The sequence below is a fragment of the Brachyistius frenatus genome, unplaced genomic scaffold (genome assembly GCF_029030835.1).
Source record: "Brachyistius frenatus isolate BFR_SWC_R1_liver_20210118 unplaced genomic scaffold, ASM2903083v1 Contig_52, whole genome shotgun sequence".
Taxonomy (NCBI): domain Eukaryota; kingdom Metazoa; phylum Chordata; class Actinopteri; family Embiotocidae; genus Brachyistius; species Brachyistius frenatus.
The window spans coordinates 780987-806364 of NW_027210651.1; the positions used below are offsets into that span (position 1 = coordinate 780987).

The window sequence follows — 25378 nt, forward strand, 5'->3', positions numbered from 1 at the left end:
CAGAGCTCTTTATCAAAAGTGTGCCCTTAAAACTTTTTAATCCCCAGCGGGAAATATTTCTGTTTTTTGACGTCATGTTGCCTCAACTTTTTTGATACGACAACAATAAATCACAGTCGCTTTGATGTGACTTTTTCAACACTGACACATTAATGTCAAAGGGAAACAGATCTCCGCAAAGTGATGTAAATGAAATACAAATATATGATGCAGAATACTTGTTGCATAAGTATTCACCTAGATGCACCTTTGGCAGCAATGTCAGCTTTGAGTCTGTACCAGCTTTGTACATCAAAACACTTTTACTCTTTTTCTCCCATTTATATAAAGGTTCTTTCAAAAAAATTCAAAGGATCATAGTTTATTTTGCATTATATCACTGCATAGAAATAATATGTTTATATATAGAGACATAAAAGATACAAAAAAAACAACAACAACAACAACAGCCTTACATTAAAACTAAAAGGTTTCAGATTTTGTTTAAAATGATACAAAAAAGTAACCAACTTCACCAATCATTTTAAAAAGAAGTAAATTGGTTTAAAGTTTTGATATCCCCAGGTATCAAAAAACTGTCAGTTAAAGGAAACACTGATGTCTTATACTAAAAATATTCTTCTGTAATAGAAAGTGAGGAGAAAAACTTGGAGACAATGCAAACAAAGTGTTGATTATGCACCAAAGTCCATCAATGGTATAGTGAGAAAGTGGGCAGTGATTTGTGTAGAGATACTGAGAAAGGGAGCGAGGGCAAACTTGATTTCCACTCTTGTGTTTTTTTCTCTCTCACCAAACAAATTAAACACTGCTGAACTCCTGGATTCCTTCTTTTCTAACAAGCGGAGTATTACATTGTCTCGCTTGTGCCCAGTTAATGTCCTGAGCTCAAGTTTCTAATTTAATCTTTTGGCACAGGCAAAAACTTAAATAAATGTGCATGGTATTTCAAAACGATGGCTCAGCAAAAAAGCCATGCGAGTAACAACAAAATAGCTTGGTTTGAACGATGTAAGATCTCGGTTCTGAATTAACCTCAATGAGCAGTCCGGTTAGAAAAAAGGAAAGCCGCCCAGAATACAACCCTCGGGATTCACACAGTCTGAACTCCAGCTCGTGTCATATTAGACAAAGCTTTTGTTTGTGTGGGTTTTTACTCGGGAAAATTAAACCTGTTGCAGAGGATGTGTGGATTGGAGAAGGTGACCAGAGAAGTGAAAAGGGCCAGAAAAGCAAAGCAAAGGAAAGAAGAGAATGAGAGACACACAGAGAGTTGTGCCTTAATACGGTTGCTAACCTTTGCAGAAACGTTGCCAAAAACTCACCCAGTTGCAATTTCATTTCTACTTTGGATGCTGCTGGCATACCCTGCTCAAAGGAGTGTGTGTTTGCATGTGTGTGTCATTGTGTGTGTGTGTGTGTGTGTGTGTGTGTGTGTGTGTGTGTGTGTGTGTGTGTGTGTGTGTGTGTGTGTGTGAGAAAGAGAGAGAGAGAGAGAGAGAGAGAGAGAGGGAGAGAGAGGGAGCCAGAGGAGCTTTGGCCAAACCTGATTATGAAGAAACATGGAGGTGATGGAAAAGGCTGCTACAAGATAACGACACTTTGAATACTGAGAAGGGTGTGTGTGTGTGTGTGTGTGTGTGTGTGTGTGTGTGTGTGTGTGTGTGTGTGTGTGTGTGTGTGTGTGTGTGTGTGTGCATGTTTAATAAAAAGTGCTGAGTCAGGGAAAAGCAAATCCATGGTGCCCGAACAGCAGATGGAGGGATTTCTCCCCTACAGAGCGCGCGCACACACACACACACGCACACACACGATAAAACAGCCAGTCTGAAGAGCACTTGAGATTGTGTTGCCAAGGTGATGCCATACTGACATAAGGACAATACAAATCAATACCACAGACACACAGCTAAAGTAGACACACACTCTCTGCTCGCCACCTCTATCATAAAGCCTCTTTACATTCAATTCTGTTGTAACGCAACCCACCGTGAACTCTATTAGGGTTGTGAAACAAAATGCGCTGGTGGACAGGTAGCAGTGTTGGGCAATGGTCGGTAATGTCAATCAGCTCGGTCCAGTGAATATAAACCTTTTCTCACAGCAGATGTTTTGATTTGTAGGAAAAGTGCAAGTAAATCTAAGTTTAACGATGGCTCACTTCAATCAAGTGTCCTAGTATGAAACTGCAGGGTTTTGTATCCACAAGACCAGGAACTGGAAAAAGTTATTAAAGTCACAGGTTGCTCCTGGGCTTTTCTTTGTGTCGTGAAAATAGATGATGGATTTCTTTTTATGGATGAGTTTGCCTCAAAATTTGACATTACTTTGTTACTTTTATGGTTCACTAATACTGAATTTACAATAATAAGAGAGAGAATGACAGCGTTCACATCTATAATGAAAGGTTATTTGATTTGCTAAATGCAGTCTAACAAAAAGCCCCAATTTGGAATAATTCATCTGTTTATTTAAAAGCCTGCTAACATGCTAACATTTGGGCAAAGACCCCAAAGATGAAACGCTGCTCACTTTGCTGCAGACTTGCGGTAACTCATGCAAAACCTTTTTGTCTGCACGAGTATCTGTCTTATGCTAAATAAGAAAATGTTACCTCCTACCCTGTGATAGTCTATGGATGCGTTCACTATACACTGTAAAAGATACAGGCTAAAGTTGACGGTTTGCAGGTTGGTTCAGGTATGGGTGGTTGATCATGTGGGTGTGTTTTTTTTTTTTTTTTTTTAAACTGACTTGTGTAATTTAGGATATTTTCAAATTGTTATGTATTATTGTGGAAATGACTTTATACAACACAAATTAAAAGAGAGTTTGTGGCTTGTGAAAAAGTTGTGCATCATGGTACACGCAGACACCTCCTTAGAATTACAGCGTGATAACAATCTAACTTCTGTACAATACTGGAAGTACAACAGCCCATTTCCAGCTACAGGTACACAAAGCCACACGGCTTACTTTCCTTCCAATCTTTATTTTCAAACCCTGTCTGCTTCTCTGGACTTCTGCCTGTTAGCTGATTGGACATGGTTGCCCGTTTTGACGACTTGCCTGCCTTTCTGACACAACAAGGATACTTTAAACTCCATGTCTTGTCTGCAGGTTGTACTTTTGAGTCCAATCCTTTGTATAATGGACCATTAAAACTTGTAATTATGTAACAATGGCGATGTAACTTCATTTTTCCTCCATTGAAAACACTTTATCTGGTGTGTAATGAGCATTTCTGTCTCAAGGGACACGTCTGTAATATTTTACCGTTTATTTCCTGCTGTAATTTATCAGACTAGCTTTCATGCACATTGTGCATTTATGAGTGCAAAAATGTATGCCCAAAACTGGGAAATATTGATCATTTCATATACACCAGATGAAAAAAGATATTTGGGCAGGATATGAGATAAAAGGTGCTCAAAACTTAACAAATGCTAGAATTATAAAAAAAATGATAAATACTCTATTCATATTTTTCATATCATCATGATTTTGACTGCCATCATTTATTTCTGTCTTAACGTAAAGTGCTGAAACATGCAAAAAAAAAAATCTCCACAATAAGCCCAACAAAAATTCAAGACCGAATATAAATATTTCATTCCCACACCCATTTCACATAGGTGTGGAATTAAAATCCTTTAGCTGTGTCTGAGGTCATCCTTCCTCTTGCTCTGCCTCCTGCTCGTTAGGGAAGCAGCTAAAGGCCACAGCTAATAAGTAGCTCAGTAACAGACATGGACGCTGACAGCACAACAGGAGAGAGCAGACACGCTGACCTTTATTCATTACAGCCGGACTGGAGAGGAAAGAAGCGACGAACACAGACAAAAGGAGAGAAAGAGAGTGAGAGAGTGACAGTGAAAGGTAGATCAATGGACATCTACAGGACTACAGAGGAGAAATTAGGAGGAGAGGGAGAGAGATGGGGAGAAACAAAGAGAGAGGCTCATCAACTGGAGGAGAAAGTAGAAAGAGTCTAAATGAAACATGAGAGGAGAGCGCACATATGGAAATCTGTGCGGAATAAATGATTCAACAAAACCAACATGTAAGCACGAGCAACAAACCAATAGTTTGTGTCCTGCATGCCTGCCAGGCCTGATTCAGAAAATCTGTTGGTTTTCTCTCCCTAACTGCCTGGAATGACACCAAAGCTTTTCCCCCTATCTGTAAGGTAATTGAGGTTAAAGACAGGTCAGGAGCCGGACATTCAAATTACCACAAGACATTAAAATGATCAGGAGAGCATGACTTTTGGGGGCAACCGAGGAAACACCTTGCGAGGCCGGTGGGGTGGAGTTAGAAAAGTGGCTTGAATCCAGAAGAAAAATGTGAACAAATACTCTTTACATTGAGAATAAATTATTTCTGTGTCCTTGAACAAGATGCAAACCGAGAAGTGATATTCAAGGACAAATAGTATGGCAGGTATTTGTTAGGATTCCAGGTGATATGAGGTGACAAATCAAAGGCTTATTTGTGAATAATTTAAATAAAGTTTGGCTGTGTCAAACAGTTTAAATTGGTCCAACAAACATTTGACCTGTTAAGAGCAGTGGAAACAAGCTGTAGGCACAACACCAACATTATTACTTATGCATCTTGTGTGCGCAACATGTAACTTAACAGGTGCAAATTTACTCTCCAAGTAGATGCAGCACTGAATCGAGCTCAGTGCACGGCTGGTGACCAGAGGAGCAGACCGGACTGGGCCAGCCTGACATCTCAACATAAAAACATTTTACCTTTACCACCTGTGCCGTCACAGTCAGCACTAACGTCTGAGAAAAGTATCAAACTCTTAAATCTGCAAACCACAGGTTGTTGTTGCTATCCCCAGTCCCCTTTTTAACCACTGAACTGAGCTTATTATGTTAATTTTAGCAAATTGTTTTGAACAACTTAGTTACCCTGACTGTTAGACTGTTCAGAGAAAAAGTGTGCCAAACATTTTCATTAGTAATGGGGTGTGATATTCCTCAAGAGGTAAAGACACACAGCTTTAATTGCTGTATTATGTTCACCAGCTAGTCACAATCTGTCCGTGTGTTGTTTGACGCTGAGCATGTGTCTCTTTACGACAGCTTTGCCACTGTATCTTAAAACTACTCTATGAGAGCAAGACGATTGAACCAGAATAGTAAAATTGCAGAGTGGAAACCCAAAACAACAATCTATAAGACACTGAAAGGTTCTGCAGAGCTGAGGGAAGCTGCAGTTTGTCACTACAAGCAACCTCTTTCACATTACATTCAATCATGTGATCCCTTGTTAATATAAAAATAATAATTATAGCCACTTTAAAATAGGGTTTATGTGTCTTGGGAAATATTTCAACACTCTTCCTTTTGACAAATATCTCTATTTCCTACAAACCCTTTATTTTATTTACAAAAAGATTAAAACAAAAAAACCTCAAATGTTCAGACACAAATAGCCGTACTTGCCAGCGCTGCCTCAATAAAAAGCCTGCGATCAACAAAATCGTAAATTCTCAAATCAAAACACGAGTATACAAGACGGAGTATGCCAAGGACCAGAAATTCAATACCAGCTTGCAGTATTTTACAGTTTATGATGCAAAAATTTACAACAACTACAAAGTAACAATACTATTTTTTTTAATATGATTACAAAAATAAGCAAATACAAAATTTACTGTTCACAAATTTGGGTTAATTTCTTAGAGAAAAGAGAAACTTGAGCTTTATACTGTTGTTTTCAAGGATCTGTATGGATTATCTGATGGAGACTGCACAGCTAAAATCAATACAGCTCTGATTTGTACACAGTTGCTCAACAGAATCCGATTTAAAACATAAATCTGTCTAAATTGCAGGATTGAGTGCAGAATGTTTTATTATTAACATGTATATGGACGTTAAAAAGCAGAATGTTTTTAAGTCCTGTGCTGATCTACTGAGGGACGCAGTGTTTTTATTTGCTCGAGTTCTCCAACAGGTCTCTTAAAAATTAGTGCATTCCTCCAAATGAGTAAAATATGTCATTGCTGCTAATCATACACGGGTTTATTTGGGCTAGCATGAAAGCATCAAAGGGAATGTTATTTTGGAGGCTTCCTCCTGGCTCTCTGCTAGGATACAGGCCAAGGACGTGTGGTGTCAGCGATGGATTATGACTTTTTTTTATGGCGGCAGGGGTGGGAGATGGAACAGAAACTCAGAGATAACAAGTTCAGCTCCCACAGCAGCAAGTTTGAGCCCATCAGAAACTGCAAGTGTTTTACAAGTGTCCTTGAGTTACTCATAATAAGAACACCATCTCAGTGGCCAGCCTCATTTTAAATCAAAATAAAAATCTGCATGAGTGGAACCACCTGGGAAACGTCCACATGCCACTGGGATCAGCTGAAATGTGGAGCAGATTTTAGTTTGGAACCTTTTATGGATCAACATACTGTGTCACTCCATGATATTTGATATGTAAATGGGAAGAAAAATCTGCCATCTTGTCAAATCTTCTATTTTAAACATACATGTAGCCCGACATGAGTAATAAACATGCTTGTCAAAACAACCACGTTGCTGTAACTTCATATTTTCCTCTCGCTTTTAGCATGAATACCAATATCTCTGAAACAGTTTCTCCATGTGTTCATTTATGAACAAATAAGATTCATATACAAGAACAAAGGCATATCAGTTTATTATATGCTTTTGGCTCCTAAAACAGTCACTTCCTGTTTGCACAGTTGACTGCGTTTGATTGGAGGGCCATACATTTCCCAGGAACCAAATTATACAAACTCTTGTTAAATCCTTTGTTTGAACCTAGGAGGTGTGTGTGGGGGGGGTCACACAAAAACATATCCAGGTCTTACACGCTAATATCTGCTGCAATAGAGTCCTGTCCTCCCAGTCTGTTTTGTAAATAATGGAGGCTAGAACACAGAGCCCATTCCAGCTATCAGTTTGCTTTTGTAAACCCACACAATAGACCAGTACCCCCCCCGGTGTCAGACACAGCCATGTCCACTTGGAGAATTAACCTCAGCTTTTGTCTCTCTTAATAAGACCGTAAAAGAACACAACATACTGCAGGCTATTTCTATCTTTTCTGTTCTAATTGCAATCTCCACCATGTTAGCGTCAAGTGGGAAATAGAAGGTGACACAACGCTTGTCAGGGCAATGGCTTCCCTAGGAGGAGCAGATGTGTGCAGCACACAAATGTAATGTTTGGTTAGCATTGGTGCACTGTTGTTCCAGCCAGTGCCAAGTGAACGAAAGGTGAAGACACTCAAGAGGACAGGAAGGCAACGATGGGATGGGAAAAAGGATACGGGGGAAATAAAAGTCTCCCAAACTCAGAGGATCTCAAAATGAAGCAATAAGTCAGAGACAGCCAGGCAGAGAGACATACCAGTATGACCAGGTCAAGATTTGTAAAGGGGACTGGGTGAGTTTGAGGAAATCTGAAAGGTTCTTTAAGGTGATTTGAGTGAGAGTCAACTTAGGAGATGAGATGTAGCTACATATATGTAGCTACATATATATATAGATATATATATATACACAAGGCCTTAAAGATGTTGTTTTTAACATGACAGGTCACTGGAGTTCATGTGTGAAGAAAAATCTATGAAGACTTTAAAAACAGGTACAATGAAAACAGTTTTAGGGGCCAACTGCAGCAGAATAAAATTAGGACTGGCCCCTGGAGACACTGGCTTTAGGGAATTTCAAAGCAAAGTGATAAGTATTGGGACTCAGACTAAGAGGGATTTTATAAAAGAGAACAAATCAATGAAGTCTGCAGTTTAAAGAGGCATCAAGATAACACGTGTGTGACAAAGCTGATGGCAGTGTTGTACAGAAGCAAAAAGTCACAACATAAGAAGAAAATAGTCCACTTGTGAAACCAACTGAACCGATCTCGTTTCAACTGTTTACTCAGAAAATAAAAGTGAAGTTAAACAGCAAAAGTAAGAATGATGCCTCATTACATCTGCACCTTACTTAGCTACAAAACTGGAAAACACACAAAAAGTCCTGTTGGTCAAAAGAATATATGAATTCATCATTTAACTTTACAGCCACGTTTTACCTTCTATTTTTTTAATACTCTGTTAGCGTTGTTTTTTGGCAGCAGGCAAAAAAGAAGCACCAAAAACCCCACCGTGCCCAACCTGCTCAAAACCCAGTGTTAGAAAAACAGAGGGAAAGACTAACTGGTGAATCTACTGGAGCATTTACAAGTTTCACATATTTATCTCAAGAGTTGGTGGAGAAAAGATTTCAAATACACTTCTGGCTCCCAAAACCAATATGGCACCAGACTAAAGGCGTCATGGCTTCACTACTGTGGCTCTATGGGTCACGCCTACTTTGCACTTTCCACATCCATTGTAGAGATTCTGGAAAATGAGTAGTTGCACAAAACAGCGCATATCAGAAGTTTTTCAGAAGTTAACCATCTGCAACATCCGTTTTACTAACTGTATCAGGATCTTCATCAGGGGATACTTGCTTTCTAATCTAATCACATTGCTTATTCATCTACGAATACGTGGGGTGTTATTATCATATATTTCATTAATGTGACTGAACATAGTTAAATATGGACCACATATAGTTTATTAACAGCAGTAAATTGGAAGGTAGTCACAGCATAAAAATGTGACTTTTAATGAGCTGTCATGGATTACCGACGCCAGCTATTTTCAGTCAATTGAGCGAGGGATGTAGAAGAAATACAGACAGAAGATGAGAGGCTTTTAGATGCATTTTGTCAAGCAATCAGGCAATATTTACCCATATAGTTAGATTTATGGAGGGAGTGACTAGCTAAGATTAAGAGGATTCGAGTGGAGGAGCGATGGAATTTAACCAGATAAGGTGTTTAAGAGAAACATTAAATGGGCACCTGGAGAGGCCGAGGTGGCACATAAACATCACACCAAGATCAATACTCGATTCTATGGCTCTCTCCACATTGTTAATTTCAACCTACAGCCCCTCTGCTAATGTTATACCCCCTTTTTCAAATCTAAATTAGTATTTCCAGAAAATGATTACTGGGGATTGATGAAGTGTTCCCAGCCTATTTCAGCATAATTACAGTGGTTCTAATGTGCAATTATCAGTATGGCCCACTGCAAAACAGAAACAGTTTAGATGTTAAATACTGCCATTAACATTTGCCTATAAATGTTAAATGCTGTCATTAACATTTGCCTATAAGATGGAATGAAGTTATCTCAATGTTTTCTCGGCAGTCCAAATGGGGCTGAGTTAAAATTACAATTACAGCCGACCACACTTTACAAGAAGTGTCACAAGTAGATTGCAGGATATGACCGAAAAGGGTGAAAAACACAGGAAAGAAAAAGTTTAAAAGGAAGTTAAAAGGCGATACAGGAGGGAGAGAGAAAGGAATGGGAGAGGATGGAAGCAAGAATTAAAAAGTAGTGAGATTTTGGAGGGATGAGAACAAAAGCTGCAAATTGGGGAACACAGTCTGGAGAATTAAACAACCTAAGCCTTTTTTTTTTTTTTTTTAAAGAGGGTCTTTACTTAAAGTCAGATTTATTGCTGTGAAGCCTCCATTGTGATCACCAGCAGCTGTGTCTGAGCTGTCTATGTCACATACAGATTTCAGCTCTGTATCGCTGTATGCTGAAATTTGAACACAAGGAAGCAGCCAATTAATATGGAACCCTGTTGGGAACACCCCTGACTTTTCTTTAGCTCCATAGCAGCAACAGCACAAATATACATTTTTGGACTGACGCTGATGGTTATAGACTAAATTCTTACAGCCAGTTTTTCAAGAGCAGTACAATAACTGTTTCCAATGCCCTGTTTTTTCCACTTCATTTTGGTTATTCCCACATCCCAGCTCTGGTCTCAGACCCACCACTGCTGCCTTATGAGTTAGAGAGGAAAAAGTCAACTTCACGACGGCAGTAACATCACAGCACTGACCAGCTTGTAGAAAGAGCACCTGCTGCTACTGTATTAACCCGTGTGCCTTTCAAAACCAGGCATGACTGACTTCATTATTTAGTATTTGGAATGTGCACCGCAGACCATATTCTGCCTTGGAAACACTTTCTTTCAAGGACCACACAGTGTTATGACTGAAGCAACTTCAGCTAATGTAATTTTGCCGTTTTTTTTTCAAATAATGTTGACCGCCAACGGCTCCTATTAATTTTTTTAACTGACTTTTTATAAATCTTATCCTCAACACTGCTTTTATTTTCTGCACCATAAACTCTGGGGAAATTAATGTGCAATCATTTATTTGCTTTATTGGCTTGGTCACTCAGATAAAGTCTGACCTCACATCAATATTAGCAGCCTTGTTATTTTACCCGTAGAAGCTGTTTTTGAATGAATGTGAGGTTGTGAGAAAATATTGCTCCACTAGTCCCCATGCTCTCGAGCAGTAAACAGTCCTCTTTCCCTTTTTGGTGGCAAAAAGCTTGCTCGACATGATGAGAACTGTTGCTCTTTGGTCTTTAAACCAGAGCCTTCTGCTTGAGGGTCCGTGCTGAGCTCTGTCGATGCCCCTGTCTCTGGCCTCCCTCCAGTCTTTTCTGGACTTCCAACTGGGTGGAGAGGAGGAGCAGCTCTCTGTGCTGGGGTATTTCCCAACCAAATGAATTGTCCATTTTGCACCAGTGCATGGCACTTGCTTCTCCTATTGCTGTTGGCCGCCTTCAGCGGCCAGTTGAAAAAGTATATATACAGTGAGGCACAACACGGGGAGTGGAGGCAGCACTCGATGCCTAAATGGGATTAACAGGCCACCATGTGTGAGTAGTCCATCCAGTGCCAGTCCCTTTATGGGCTGACCAGTCAAGCTGAAACTAAATGGCGGCAGCGAGTGCTGAGGAGGCAGGTGGGAGCTCTGCAACCTTACAACCAACCTGTTCTGATTCCCAGGTTGATATCGGCTCCTTTGCTCTAAACAGACATTAAAACTACTTTGTGATGGACAGTACGCTTTAACTGGTCTTCACTTTTCACTGTCCCTATTCAGTGATGACTCCACCTTGTGAAAACGAAGAGGAGCTGATGCAGAATCCTGAGAAACCACAAGTTGAGAAAACAAAAGGATGCTATTTTTGTAGTTCCTCCCTATATTTGACACATATTGCAGATAACTTCTGGTTCCCAAGCATAGCTCTCAAGAATATCTACCCTAACCCTGCCTGGCTGAATTCACACATTGTGAGACTGGATCAAAGAGTTCAAAAACTGTTCTTGCTGTGTGTGAATGGAGCACGGCACCGTGACATGCACGGGGCAGGGATAAGATATAACCTTTATGATAATGTATTCGAAGGTATGTTGAGTGCTGGTCTGGCAACATCAGCGATTTCTCCAAGCACCTCAAGCTTTGAGAAGAGAATGCACATCAAAATTTGTGTCAAATTTGTGGGCAACAGAGAGAAGTTGCAGGGAGCCAAATGCGTCGGGCGGTGGAGAGCGAACATTGTGTTGTTGCGGGGGGGAAAAAAATGTATGTTACGTGTTATGAGCGGGCATGTTGTCATGTCGGAGAACCCAAATGCCATCATGCCACAGTTCCAGACGTTTTTTTCGTCAGACACCTCAGAACATCACAGGTGAACTCGTGTTGCGTGTCTGACCCTGGGGGATGAATTCAAGTAGCACAACTCCACAAATGTCAAAGAAAAGACACTTGGTTGTCACGGTGTGCAACACTGTTCACATGCAACAGGAGCAGTGTCTTTTTGATTCACACTTGTAAATAAAGACACTCCATATGCTATACTATATCCAGTAAGCTGCTGGAACTGGTCCAGCTGAGTGACTGACTTTATATTTCAGTGACACCTACAGACCCAAGAAATGAGGACAATAATGTCTCTCTCAAATAAATTTCTGCCATGTGTTTACTGCCAAAACTGTGCAATTAAACTTATTCAGAAAACAACATTCTGCAGGCTCATCTTTCATATTTCTCTAAGTTGCTCAAATGATTCTATTAGTGGGAGGAAGAGACAAAGAAATCCTAGACTCCCTGATGAGTCTCTGTTCTGGTACTGAGCTCTGTAAATGCAGAAAATGCAAAGCATTGCCTTATAAAAGCTCCCGAACGTGCCCATCACAAAGCCTGCATCGGCGCTCCCTCTTGAATTTTTACTGTGGTTGGTGAATCACAACTCAGTTTTATGACCTTATTGAGAGGAGGTGGCCCTGTAGAGTTCTTGATGTACTAGTATAATATAAATCCAATGCACTTCTATCTATCTATCTATCTATCTATCTATCTATCTATCTATCTATCTATCTATCTATCTATCTATCTATCTATCTATCTATCTATCTATCTATCTATCTGTCTATCTGTCTATCTATCTATCTCTATCTATCTGTCTATCTGCCTATCTATCTATCTATCTATCTATCTATCTATCTATCTATCTATCTATCTATCTATCTATCTATCTATCTATCTATCTATCTATCTATCTATCTATCTATCTATCTATCTATCTATCTGTCTGTCTGTCTGTCTGTCTGTCTGTCTGTCTGTCTGTCTGTCTGTCTGTCTGTCTATCTATCTGTCTATCTGTCTATCTGCCTATGTGTCTATCTGCCTATCTATCTATCTATCTATCTATCTATCTATCTATCTATCTATCTATCTATCTATCTATCTGTCTATCTGTCTATCTATCTATCTATCTATCTATCTATCTATCTATCTATCTATCTATCTATCTATCTGTCTATCTATCTATCTATCTATCTATCTATCTATCTATCTATCTATCTATCTATCTATCTATCTATCTATCTATCTATCTATCTATCTATCTATCTATCTATCTATCTATCTATCTATCTATCTATCTATCTATCTATCTATCTATCTATCTATCTGTCTATCTATCTATCTGTCTATCTGTCTATCTGCCTATGTGTCTATCTGCCTATGTGTCTATCTATCTATCTATCTATCTATCTATCTATCTATCTATCTGTCTATCTATCTATCTATCTGTCTATCTGTCTATCTATCTATCTATCTATCTATCTATCTATCTATCTATCTATCTATCTATCTATCTATCTATCTATCTATCTATCTATCTATCTATCTATCTATCTATCTATCTATCTATCTATCTATCTATCTATCTATCTATCTATCTATCTGTCTATGTGTCTATCTGCCTATCTATCTAATTTAAAATTGTGAGTCGTGTATTATATAGATGATTAATGATCCTTTTTCTTTTTGTCTCCATCTCCCTCTCTCGGTCCCTGCAGCCACCATGCAAGTATTTCTCAGACTGTGAGAACCCAGCTCAGGTCTACCTTTGATGTTTTGTGCTCAGCGTCCTGTAGAGAGATGCAGACTCTCTGCGGCACTGAGGGGAAATGCCCCACTGCCACCCACAGAACAGAACATAGCTCAGTTAAAAAAAAAAGAAAAAAAGAGTGAGATTCAGTCAAGGGACATCGCTTTTTCTCGGTCTGTTCCCACCAATTCACTGGCCTGAAGGTGATTCTTGACAGTTGATGTCAACAACTGACCAAGTGCGAAAAGTTTAAAGCAGCAAAAGGAAAAACTTTTTTTTTTATGGATAGCCTGTGCGCCAAACCCCTACACTGTTCATACTTTCAAATACAACTTTGAAAAATGGAAAGGTCATTGCTGCAAGGGAAAAGGGTAGAAAAGAGTGATAACCGTGCAGCTTGAGCTAACAGGAACCTCTTACATTCAGCCCTTTTTGACCAAATAGTTCCAGGAATTAAAGAATGATTCCTGTTTGCATTTCCACTCCATCAAAAGAACTCTAAAGATTAGACAAATTAGACCAGTGAGGGATTTAAAACACACAAACACAACACAGCAGTGGAAACAACAACACAGTGACACCCTGATGTTGTGTTACTGTTTGCTGCTGTGTGTCTCTGATGTTTGAGTTGAATGTAGAGACTGAAGGAAAAGGTGATATGCAGCGATGGGAAGTCATATTTAATGGTGATTTGTTTTAGCTTTACCTTCCTGTGAAACATCAGGTTTTGAAATTACTAAACAAAAAATGTTCCACTCTCACTCTGACATTATTACGAGTCACACTTTCTCCCTACGGTGATTCAAAGTTGATGCGGAGTCTGTGTTTGACCAGTCAGCAACCGGCCCCGCAAAATGTGCTCCATTAGATCCATCAGTTCCTTGATCATTGGAAAATATTACCTCTGAAGCAGGAACACCTTTACATTGAAACTACCATACAGGAACTAAATGTATTCCCTGGTTCCTCTTCAGGAATGCAGGACAATATCATGGGTGAAGATGCAACTTTGAAAAAAAAAAAAAAAAAAAATATGTGTGGTTGCAAGGCCAGTTAAAATGTGGTATACAATGTGGGGACATGATATACATGGAGCACACAAATCCAGCCAAATAAAACAGCAAACCTCCATGCGCTTCCATATATAGCCTACTACAACCAGGGGTGTGCATACATGGATACATTCCACACACTAGAAAACATGATGGCAACCTGCTAACAGCAGGAGACGAATGACTTTGTTTGCAGTGTTTGGCTGGACAATATGGAAAAGTCAAAAAAACAAAACTATGTGCAACCTCTTAACAAGATAGTGTAATGCAGTACAAACATCATTAAATACATATGAAGCACGAAACAATGATCTAGGTAGGTAGGTAGGTATATACTTTATTAATCCCCGAGGGGACATTTTTTCGCCATAACAGCATACATACAGGAGCAATAATCTAACAATCTAATCCTGCAAATAGAGATGATTAAGACGGTCAAGTTTACCAGACTAAAGTGTTCTATGTGGTCAGCCAAATAGATTATGTCCACAAGGTGACAAGTCAAACAAGAAATTGCCTCTTAAACTACAGTGAGTGAGCGCTCCAAAAACACATCCAGCTTTATGTCCAAGGACTTTACGGCTATGTTAGATTAACTCTGGGTAATAAAGTCCCACTTTTCAAACTTAAAACACTCAGGTTTGCCAACGTGTATAGATCCCCAGCTTGGATCAGCTCAGTCATCATTTGTGATAATGTCCGGGGCGTTAATCTGTCACAACCCATCACTGCAAGCAGTAAGATATTCAAGTTGAACTATAGTAATGAATGATTCCTCACCTTCTCTCCTGTTGACCTTAGCAAAGACCGGCCCATGGCTGCCGGAGAGCTGCGTGGAACTTCTGAAGGATGAAGGTGGCAGACTGGACACCAGCGGGCTGTCACATACTTCTGTTGATTAATCACACAGCAGAAAAGACGGAGATCAGTGTTTAAAATCATAGATTGTTTCATTTAACCTATAAAAATAATGGAGGCTGAAGGTGGTTTTCTCCTAATTGAAAGATTAAACTTGGATTCCCCAACACCCAAAGCAGACGTAATCGCAGGTTGGGGTAGATAATGGGTCATAAACGACCGTTGCAGGAATAAGACAGCTCAGTTTCCTTGGAGAAAAAAAAAGTCAGAGGAGACCTTTTTGTGCCTTGTGCACTTTCTGAATGTCAAGGACAAGAAATGGAGTCAAGTAGAAATTTAAACTGAATTTGTGACTCGTGAACAGTAAGTATCTGCAAAAGAACCACTGATACATTTGCGTAAAAAGACTGAAGTGCTTATTTTAAATTACGGGTGACTATGATGCGTGTTCACATTATGCTGATGCACAAACAATGAACATAAGAGGGCTTCTGAGACTTTCTTGTAAATCTTACATATCAAAATCAAAATAAAGGATACAAGTATGGCAATGTTAAACATGATCAAACACCTGAGAACATCGATTCAGAATTCAATATTCTTCTCAGTTACACTTATTTTTTGTTTTTATATGAAACTATTCATTCTGCCAACAAGTCCTGCATTTCTGATTATTTGACATCTGCTTCTTTAACTTGTAATTACTGGTGCTAACCAAATGTGAAGCGGTTGCTATATATCGGCCTGGTGCGGTCTTCAAACGGGGTAGTGCAGAAACACCAACGTAGTGATAGTTTACTGTGTTCCCAAGAAGAGCCCATTTGAAAGCCCTCCCACTCTTGAGCTATTCATAACCTTGGACCTCACAATTCTCTGCATGTTTCTTGAAGTTTTCAGAAATGCCAGAGGTCATGAAAGTAAATGTTTTGTTAGGTTAGTCATATGGAATTTTTTTTCTTTTATTTAATAATATGTAGGAAGATGTTGATGTTCCCAACAGCCTAATCCTCTCCTTCTGTCATTACGCCTTTTAATTTCCTGCATTACATTACTGTTAGCTTCTGTGGCTTTAGGACAACTTCCCTGTTGCTGTTGCTTTGCAGTCGAGTCCTCACGGCTTAACCAGCAGAACGCCGAGCCTACTGTGCACACAACGTCCCCACTTTCTATTCACAAGCTTACAATTCCCTTTGAAGGCGTGCAGCAATCACTAGTTGTTTCAGGCTCATGCTTCAAAGCTACAAAGGGCAAGTACGAAGGTGAGGTGTGATGTCATCTTTTCCTAATTGCTGTTTTACATGTCCACACAGATACACAGAAAACTGAGTTTTAAAAAAATCTGTCTCGGTGTTTGTGTGGGTGAGAGTAGAAGAAATGTAGAAGAAAATATGTTTTGCAAAATTTGTGCAGACTTGCATTCATCCACTTTATGTTGTAACACAAGTATAGCTTTTTGCAAGATGTACGAACACAAACATAAGTTGTGATGCAAAAACAGATCAATAACTCATGTTGCTATATTCTATTTCTTTATGGACCCTTTCTTAATGAAAAAACTCCCAAAATACAAAATTTAACATGATTACTGTTCAGTGGATGACCCAGGCTGAAAACATCTGTCTGTACCGGCCATGCTGAGGAGTCATTAACGAAAGAAGTAAACAGAGGGTTGTTATTCTCCTTCTGAAAAAAGTAGTCGTAAAAACAGAGGCTGTGACTAAATTTGCCATTTATCCACAGGGAAGCAGTTTCCTCTGAACACCTGACTATTAGGTAATTACAATCGTTCTCTCGTTTCTATGATTATTGTGCAATTTAAAGCCTCTTTTAAAAATGATTTCTACCACTGAGATGAGAGCCAATTCAAATGATTCTCAATCCCTTCAGAGGTGGCCGGTCCTGTCTCCCTACCCCCACAATAAGGCTTCGGCTGAGATTACTTTGTCAACATTATTGTACTTCATTTCAAGCACAGAGGGATTTTCATTCCCCGAGACTATAAACCACAGGCTGTTGACAGTTTTGAATAGCCTGTCATATCCACCTAAGCCTTCCAAGTCTAACTCCACTCTTCTATGCAAGCACTTCAGAGTTTCTCTGTACATTTCTATTCAAGCTCAGGTCATTTACTGTGTCTTCAGAGAGAAGGGAGTCTGAAGGGAACTCGTGGTTTTGTGTGGTGTGCAATAACGTATGGGATAATCTGAACAATCACCTCTTACTGAGCGCTATCACCGCTCTAAAGCCTCCTCCACTCGCTCCTGTTTATGAACTGGTATGTCAAACAAGAGAAATTGAATGTCCTCCCCGTCTTTTCAGATGTTTTCACATGCATTAGGAGGCATTACTTCCTCGTACTTGTATGGCAACGGTATTGATGCATCGCTGCAATGAACAGCAGCGACCAATGAGGTATTTACATGCGTATATGTATGACAGGACCGACTGAAGCTGATGAAGTCAGCTGATCTCTGTCAGTAAGCAGGATAATGAGGCCCTTTGATACTTGTTTCATAAGAAAATAATAATCTTGGTGTCTTAAACTTCTCACCCTTTACCAGAGAGGTGCCACTAGACAAAGGGTTTTCTGCTTTACACACTGTTTGACTGGAGAAACAGTGTCGGAAACTAAAAGGAGCACAAGAGCACAAACCTCTGCCAACACTATGAGCAACTTCTCAAACTTTGAAGAAACACACACACAAAAATATTTTTTTTAACGATAAAAACCCTAACTCCTATTTTCTACTTGAACCTGCAAACATACCCTTGCCAACTTTTATTTCTGTCGGTTTCATTTTAATGACTATAAACCAAGAAAGACTGTTTTGTTTTTTTATACAGGCATTGTTTACCATTTGTTTTTGGATTTTAAATCTCATATCAAGATCACCATCATCCTCAACCCTGTACTCTGGCAGACATGATCAAAGGGTCATGTAAATCCGCCTACAAATACAGATTCTGGCTGCACCCACATAAAGAAACGGGATGAGTGATTTGACAGGGAAGAAGTAGCAGGCAGAAATGTTAAAAGTCACACTTTAAAAATACTCTGCTTTGCCATTTGCATATTTAGTGGTTGTAATGAAAAACAAGTCGTGCATAATCTCTACGGTGAGTCTCCGAGGCAGCGCTGATAGCAGGTATCGAAGAGTCTTTGCCTGAATGAGTGACATTAATTTTTTTCTCATGCAGAGCACAGTGTTGAGACAGACTGAGATATCTGAGTGACATGTCGCATGTATGACCATACACTGTCACACATAACCATTTGTGTCAGTGTGTTTCAACAATCATGTCACAACAACATTGTCAAAATTGTTGGGTTTGAGTATTAATCTCGACAAAAAAATGTGTATCTGCTTCTTGGAAGTGGATATTGGGATGGCAATGTTAGAGTCCACCACTTCAGTCCAAACGTACACTAGATAGCTCAAGAACTATTTTATGGATTGGAATTATTTTGTTTCTCATTCATGGTGCCAATAGGATGTATCTTAATGACTTGGGTGATCCCAAGCGTTTTCCTCTCGTGCCATCTGTAGTTTAGAGTGAAACGTCTCAACAAATGGATGAATTGAAATTTGGTGCCGACATCATGGTCTTTGTAAATCTAGCTGACTTTTGTGGCCAAAATTGTAATTTGTGCAAGTAAAATAACCTTAAACCCTTCGGCCTCAGCTGCACTTTGCATTTAGTGTTACTTTGCAATGCTAAGAAATTTTAGCCTGTGGCAATAAACTATAGATAATTCATTCCTGAATATTTTTGACAAAATAAAAACTGCATTTCTTACATCCTTCAGCTCCTTTCAAATTTTTGCTCACCCAACACTGCTATCACAAAAATAACACTAGTGATTTCCCACATTGATCCTTCTTCACCATTATGCACAAATCAATTCTGACTGCTACTAACAACTCCCAACTCTGTCATGCTAACAATGTAATTAACCTTTCTCAAACACATTGCCAAAGGCCTTAATTGTAATACCCCCCCTCTGGCTAATCATTGTATTTATTTTGCCACAACTGCTACAGATCCAGTCCACAGTCTCACAGCTCTGTCTGTTTGTCTTTAAGCACAGCGGTGCTTTGAGCTACAATAAATACTAATGACAGCAGGTTTACATGGTCACAGTGCTAATATCAGGTTATTTCGTACATTTGCAGTTAGGCCTGTTGTCGTTGCTAAATACCACAACAACAAGATATCTAAGACTGATGAGAATGTCTTGTATTTTATACAGAATTGGGCATAAACCAAATTGTTAGAACTTAATGAGTCAATGGTGGTGATAGAGAATAGCTAGTAGGCTACAATAAAAAAAAAAAAATTAAAAAAATGGGGGGGGGGACATAAATTTCTAAACAAAGTATAATGGTAAGCCATCAAACATTTGAGGCAAACAGACAGGATGGACCGACTGCCTTCCTAAAGACTAATTTTGGACCTTAACTTTTCTCCATCTGACAGATTGATTTTGTTACAAAGAGCGTTACAACCTCTAAATCACAGAAGTTTATAGTTTTCTCTGTTTAAAAAAAAAAAAAAAAAAAAAAGATTATGTTGACATTGAACAAGTGATCTGAAAATAATCGTTTCCCAAAATCCTTCAGAGGAAAAGATTGCTTCTCAATTTGTGACTTTTCATCTCACTTCTCCCTCAAAGAGTTGTCAAATATAAATGTACTGCCGAGTCATCCATCATCATTACTATTTTGTGAGTGTACTTTTCTGTGTAAGTCAAACTAATAGTTTGCCTGGTAATACAGTTTGGCTGAGACTGATATGAATCCTGTATCTGCAGACTGAACCCTGACAGTTTAACTGAGAAGCTCTGCTGGAGGACCAACTGCTAACAAGGAGAGAAACCTTTGTTCCTCCCTTTTTTCTGTATGTTAGCAAAACACCAGGCCACCGGGGGGGGCAGGCATAATCAGCGAATTAAACAATCAAAAGAGAATTGCACCCCAACAAAGCAGCAATTAAAACATTTATCTGGAGTGTGTGAGGTTCATATATCATCACATCATCACCCATGCTGAGAGCCAAAACAAGCAACTACAACAAAAATGAATGCACACATTTGCAATGAGGAGGAAAACTCCGGATTATTCGCATTGAAATATGTCGGTCTTATGTAGATTTGCGAAAATTGCTGTAGGTTACATCACTTGTGCTAATGGACCCAGGAGGAGACGTGGAATATGTGATGAGAATGTCATTAATGGATCATATTTGCATTTCAAAATAGGAAGAAAGAAAAAAAAGACACTGAATGGCATGCTTGTCTTTGTAGACAGACATTCTCATTGAGAAGACATTAAGTCGCTGTCTTTAAAAATAACAAACACATTTAACAACTTATTATGCTCTTTCTACTTTCCCTTCTGCCTCCAGCACTTTGGGCTGGCTCTCTGTGGGTGGAGAAGTTTCTAAAATACTTTTTTAAGTATTCATGCAAAGCATTTCCTTTTTCCTTAAGGACAAAAAAAAAGCATTCGTGCACCATTTAAACTTTGAACTGAACAGATTTTGTAGGGCAAGATGGATGAAGTTATTAAATTATTATTTTTTTAAAAAACTAAGGATGTTTTTTTTTTTAAGTGATTACCTTCAATTTCAAAAATTGTTTTGAAAAATGTTTGAGGTTACAACAGAGGATGTATTTTAGCAATTGAATAAAATACAGAAAGATACTTATAAAGCACAGGACACTCAATTACAATGTATTCTTCACACACAAGAAGCATTAAACCACTCAATATCTCTGGTAAGCTGGTACTGGGTAGAAGAGCATTCATCCGTTCCTCATACTAAAGTAGCACCGCAGTAACACCATAACCTACAGTGGCAGTTACAGCTAAACAAGAACTGTACTCAAAGTAATACTAACTTTGTGCTTTTCAAATTACCTGTTTGTTCCTCTTCATTGTGGAGATTTTGCTGGATTATATCTCATCAGATGTTGCACCTTCCAGATACACGTGTATCATTAGAAACCCTTTGACCACACACAGGTGTTTTCCATTTAACAAATGATCTGGCCCCTAAAATCAACTGGCAGTGATCATTCGGGCATGTCCTATTATGCAGATATATTTGTCTTTTTTTAGTTGCTGTTGATCACAGTAAAAAAATCAAGACAGAATAAATCTAATTTCATTCAATGTTGTAAAACAATAAAACAATTCCAGATGTGGAGGGACGAATACTTTTTATATTCTAGACAGCACATCATTTAATCTATGTTCAAAGTTTTGTGTTGAAATATTGTATTCTGATGCCTATTTTGTTGTATTGTTGATTTGTGTGAAGGACATACTGCAATTGAAAAACTATTCTGTCCCTGAAGGCCTCGCAAATCCTAAAAAAAATAATCTGCCGTGATGAATGCTTCTTGTACAAAGGAAAATGTATCATTTCTTTTTACAACCTGGGTCTTCTTTTTGTAGTTTTGTCCATCATTTCGGTTAGTTTCAGTAACATAACTCAAACTTTCTATAGTTGTCCAGAGTAAATTGAAAAGAAATTGGGATGATGATGATGATGCCCAAAAGCACAGAAATAAGATCCAGGACTAGTGAGGTGAGCAGAAATCCAGTGTCCTTACATGTGACTGCTTATAAAGATGAGGAGGACAGAACAGAATCAGTACATGAACACTATAGCGTCCTAATGGTTATAATTTATTTCAAGAGGCTCTCGCCCGGACAGCTCCCACTTTACACTCTCCACTCCTTGAGATAGCAAACATGGAGGCTGTCTTTAAACTGTAAACGGGGAAGGTCAAAGAGGAGTTAGGTAACAATTACCTGTATTTAAAACTAATGTGATGCTGATTTTCTGCTTAATTGATTGAGAGAGGAGAAACAATGAGGGAGGATGCTGAGACATCGAGAGAAAAGCTTATTTCCCTTTGAGTTAATCAAGGATTGCAGGACTACACAACACATATGCAATTGTTTGGACATCCCTGGACAAATTACAAAATTGATTATGAATTGAAAAGATGTGAATACAACCCCTTACTTTTTTATCTAATGAACTTTAAAAAATAGACAACAAATTAGCATGTGTAAACTTTTTGGCTCCGTACCAAGTCGGCATTTAGTAATTCCCCCTTTTGGCAGATATCACAGCTTGAAGATACTCCCACAGATTTACCCACTGATTCTCACTGATGTTCAAGTCAGGGGACTGTGAGGATAATTCCAAAAGCTGCAAAAGCTTGTGGTACTTGAAGGGTGGTGGATTTTAAGCTCTGTTTTGGATTAGTCACTGAATTTGCATGCACTTATGTAACCCGATTCTTGGGGGGAACCTGGTTATATCAGAAATCATATAATGCCTTTACCTCCCCCTTTACATTCCCCTAATGTTTTCCAAACCCCTTGCCCCAATTCTGTTTTTAATAGTACAAAGCTGTAACAATACATTTTAAAAAATATTCATGTTTTTGCATTTTTGTTTTTTTTGTTTTTGCCCACAATAAGGGATGGCTAAATGTAATTTCGATTGGACTTTAAAGTATATTTTAGAAGGGTGGTAAAAATGAAAGAAAATATCCACTTTCATTTAATTGCTGTAATGTTTGAGAAATTGCTATCGAGTTTACGAGACATTATTACCAGGCACCAGTCACATTTAAAGTCATATTTGCCAAAAATATAAGTATTAAAACTATTCTTCAGGAGAATAGAAATAGCTAAAACCAAACAACTGGCAGAAAAATAACTGACTTCGGTTTTCAGCACGTGTAAAATGCAGCTTAAAGTCTATAACAGGCACATAACCTCTATTAAAATATAACTATTGGTAGATGTTAGCAATGGACTACTTGGATTTCTTATTGGTTTACTCTGAAAAGTAAGTGATGGAAATGAGGTCAATATACCAAGATAGACACAATGGTTTCACCCTCAAGCTGTTTAATGTTAGAAAAAGCTGCTGATAGAATTCATATAAATTTAGTTCTGCTCATTGATTGTGATCATTTTAATGGAGCAGTTGTAGTATCTTAAAATGGAACAATTAACCAATTTCACAAGTATGTTTTTTTTTCTTCAAATAAAACACATGTGTTTTGAAAAAAACACGTTACAGTAATGTCACGCTGCAGGCAGGAAAGTACGACTATGATGCAGGAGAACTGGACTTATTGCTAAAACTTGTGTTGCTGTGCACCACAGCTGTGTGAAGGTGAGATGAGGGGAGTCAGGCGAATGAATCTGACGACACACACACACACACACAAAGAGAAGCCACTGATGGGTGAAATGAGAGAAGGAGTCGGGAGTGTCACTGCATGGCTTAAAGACTGAGGCCATCGCCAAAGAATGTCCGCACAGGCCACTGAACCAAACTCCTCCACTTTTTTTTGTACGCTTCTGATTCCTTCCACCAACTCATGGTCTTGGTCATCTTCTTCTTTTTTTATTCTCTCTCAACACACTTTCTGCTTTACTTCAAATGTTTGGAAGCGGGTCAGCTTGAACCCCCTGTTTCATTTAGGCCATCTGATGTATTTAATTAGGCTGGAGGATCAAATTGGTCTCTACATGGGATTTTCAAAACCAGTTTTTTTTATTTTTTATTATTATTTAATTTCTATATTTATGACTGCAACATTTAATATTCTCAAAATAGCAATGGCCCAAATCTTTAGTTCAAAGGTGTTGCACATAGTGACAAACTCACAAACTGTTATCATCAGCTGTTCCCTTTCCGCTCTATGGAACATTTGACCATATTTAAGCTCATTGTTTTGGTTTTACAGCCTGCCAGCAGTATCTGTTTTCAGCTCTGAAAAACTTGGACAGGCCTTGACTAGACCCAATGTTTAGTTTGTCCCTTCTGGGTCACTGTAGAAACATTGCTGCGCAAGACGTCAAGCACCATGGAAGACGACTCTCTCCCCACGTAGATATTAAGGGCTGATTCAGGGGTTACAAACTATGAAAACATAGTTTGAATATATTTATTATATTCCATTTCTGCCAATAGATTTGCCTAAATCTAACACTGGACGTTTTGAGGGATGTGTACAGTTTGTTGCACTGCCCTCAAGTGGCCACAAAGGAATTCATGCAGGTTTGAAACTTTTAAGCAAACCACGAGCTCATCTGCAACAGCTTGTCAATCAAACAGTGTGTCTGGTACTGAAAAAGGTTTCTGTCCTTTCATTCTTTTGTCTTGTTTTATCAGCCATAACCATGCGGTTCACTTCGTCATGGCAATATTTATATGGAAATTGAAACTCAACATAGGAAAAACAAAATAAGGCGGACTGTGGGAGCAAATTCAAAGAAGGACAGAGTCAAGAAGAATTCTTCTGAATATTAAAACTTACAACTTACTGGAACAGAAATGATCAGCGTCAACACAGGACATTGTGTAATGTAATAGAAAATATAATCGTTTTTGAGAACAAGGTTAAGAGTTTATTTTTGAAATTTGTAAACAGCAGCTGACAGTCCATCCCACCACATGGTCCATTAAGTAGCTGTTCTGGAGTATTTGACCACATCACATAGTCATCAACACAGAGTTAGCATTTTGTCAAGGGAGTCAACATCTATGAGGAGTATTTAAATTGCTCGGAGGAAATGGAAATGTGGACATCTACGATTCAATGACAAGTCCATCTACTCATGATGCTAATGTGATATACATGAAACCGAAAGCTCCAGAGTGGGGACTAAGTAGACTTTGTGGTCGATCTGCTGATCAAGATAATGTGATGACCATAGCATGTATATAAAAGTGGACGTAGCTCCAGTGTCTGAAAAATTTGGCAGATGCAGAAGTGCCTTAAATTGCAATACCACCGAGTGCCACTAGAGGTTGTTTTCATAGACTCCTATTAAACTTGTCTCATGAAATACAAAGTCAATAAAAAATGTTCTACAAGTTATTTCAGTCACTCCTTCTTATTGGTGTTCTGGTCATCAATTTGAAAATAATCTTGTCATTAAGAAGAAAATAAACTTCAAAAAGCCATGTTTTGGAGGGGCGTGTCTATTTGATTGACAGGAATGTGGTACAGTGAGGTTACAGCTATCGGTGGGCGGGACGTAGTGTCCTCTGGTTTTCAATCAGATTGATTCAGATCTCCAAATCGCTTGGGACTAACAAGATGG

At 38.8% G+C, this 25378-nt stretch overlaps 1 protein-coding gene across 1 annotated transcript in view; it reads right to left on the reverse strand.

Moving 5' to 3' along the window:
* LOC138624494 (contactin-associated protein-like 4) overlaps nucleotides 1–25378 on the reverse strand; it is a 97314-nt gene that overhangs the window by 66917 nt on the left and 5019 nt on the right. Inside the window, exon 2 of the mRNA XM_069704745.1 lies at nucleotides 15153–15263. Coding sequence (XP_069560846.1) covers nucleotides 15153–15263 — 111 coding nt within the window. The remainder of the gene's footprint in view (nucleotides 1–15152; nucleotides 15264–25378) is intronic.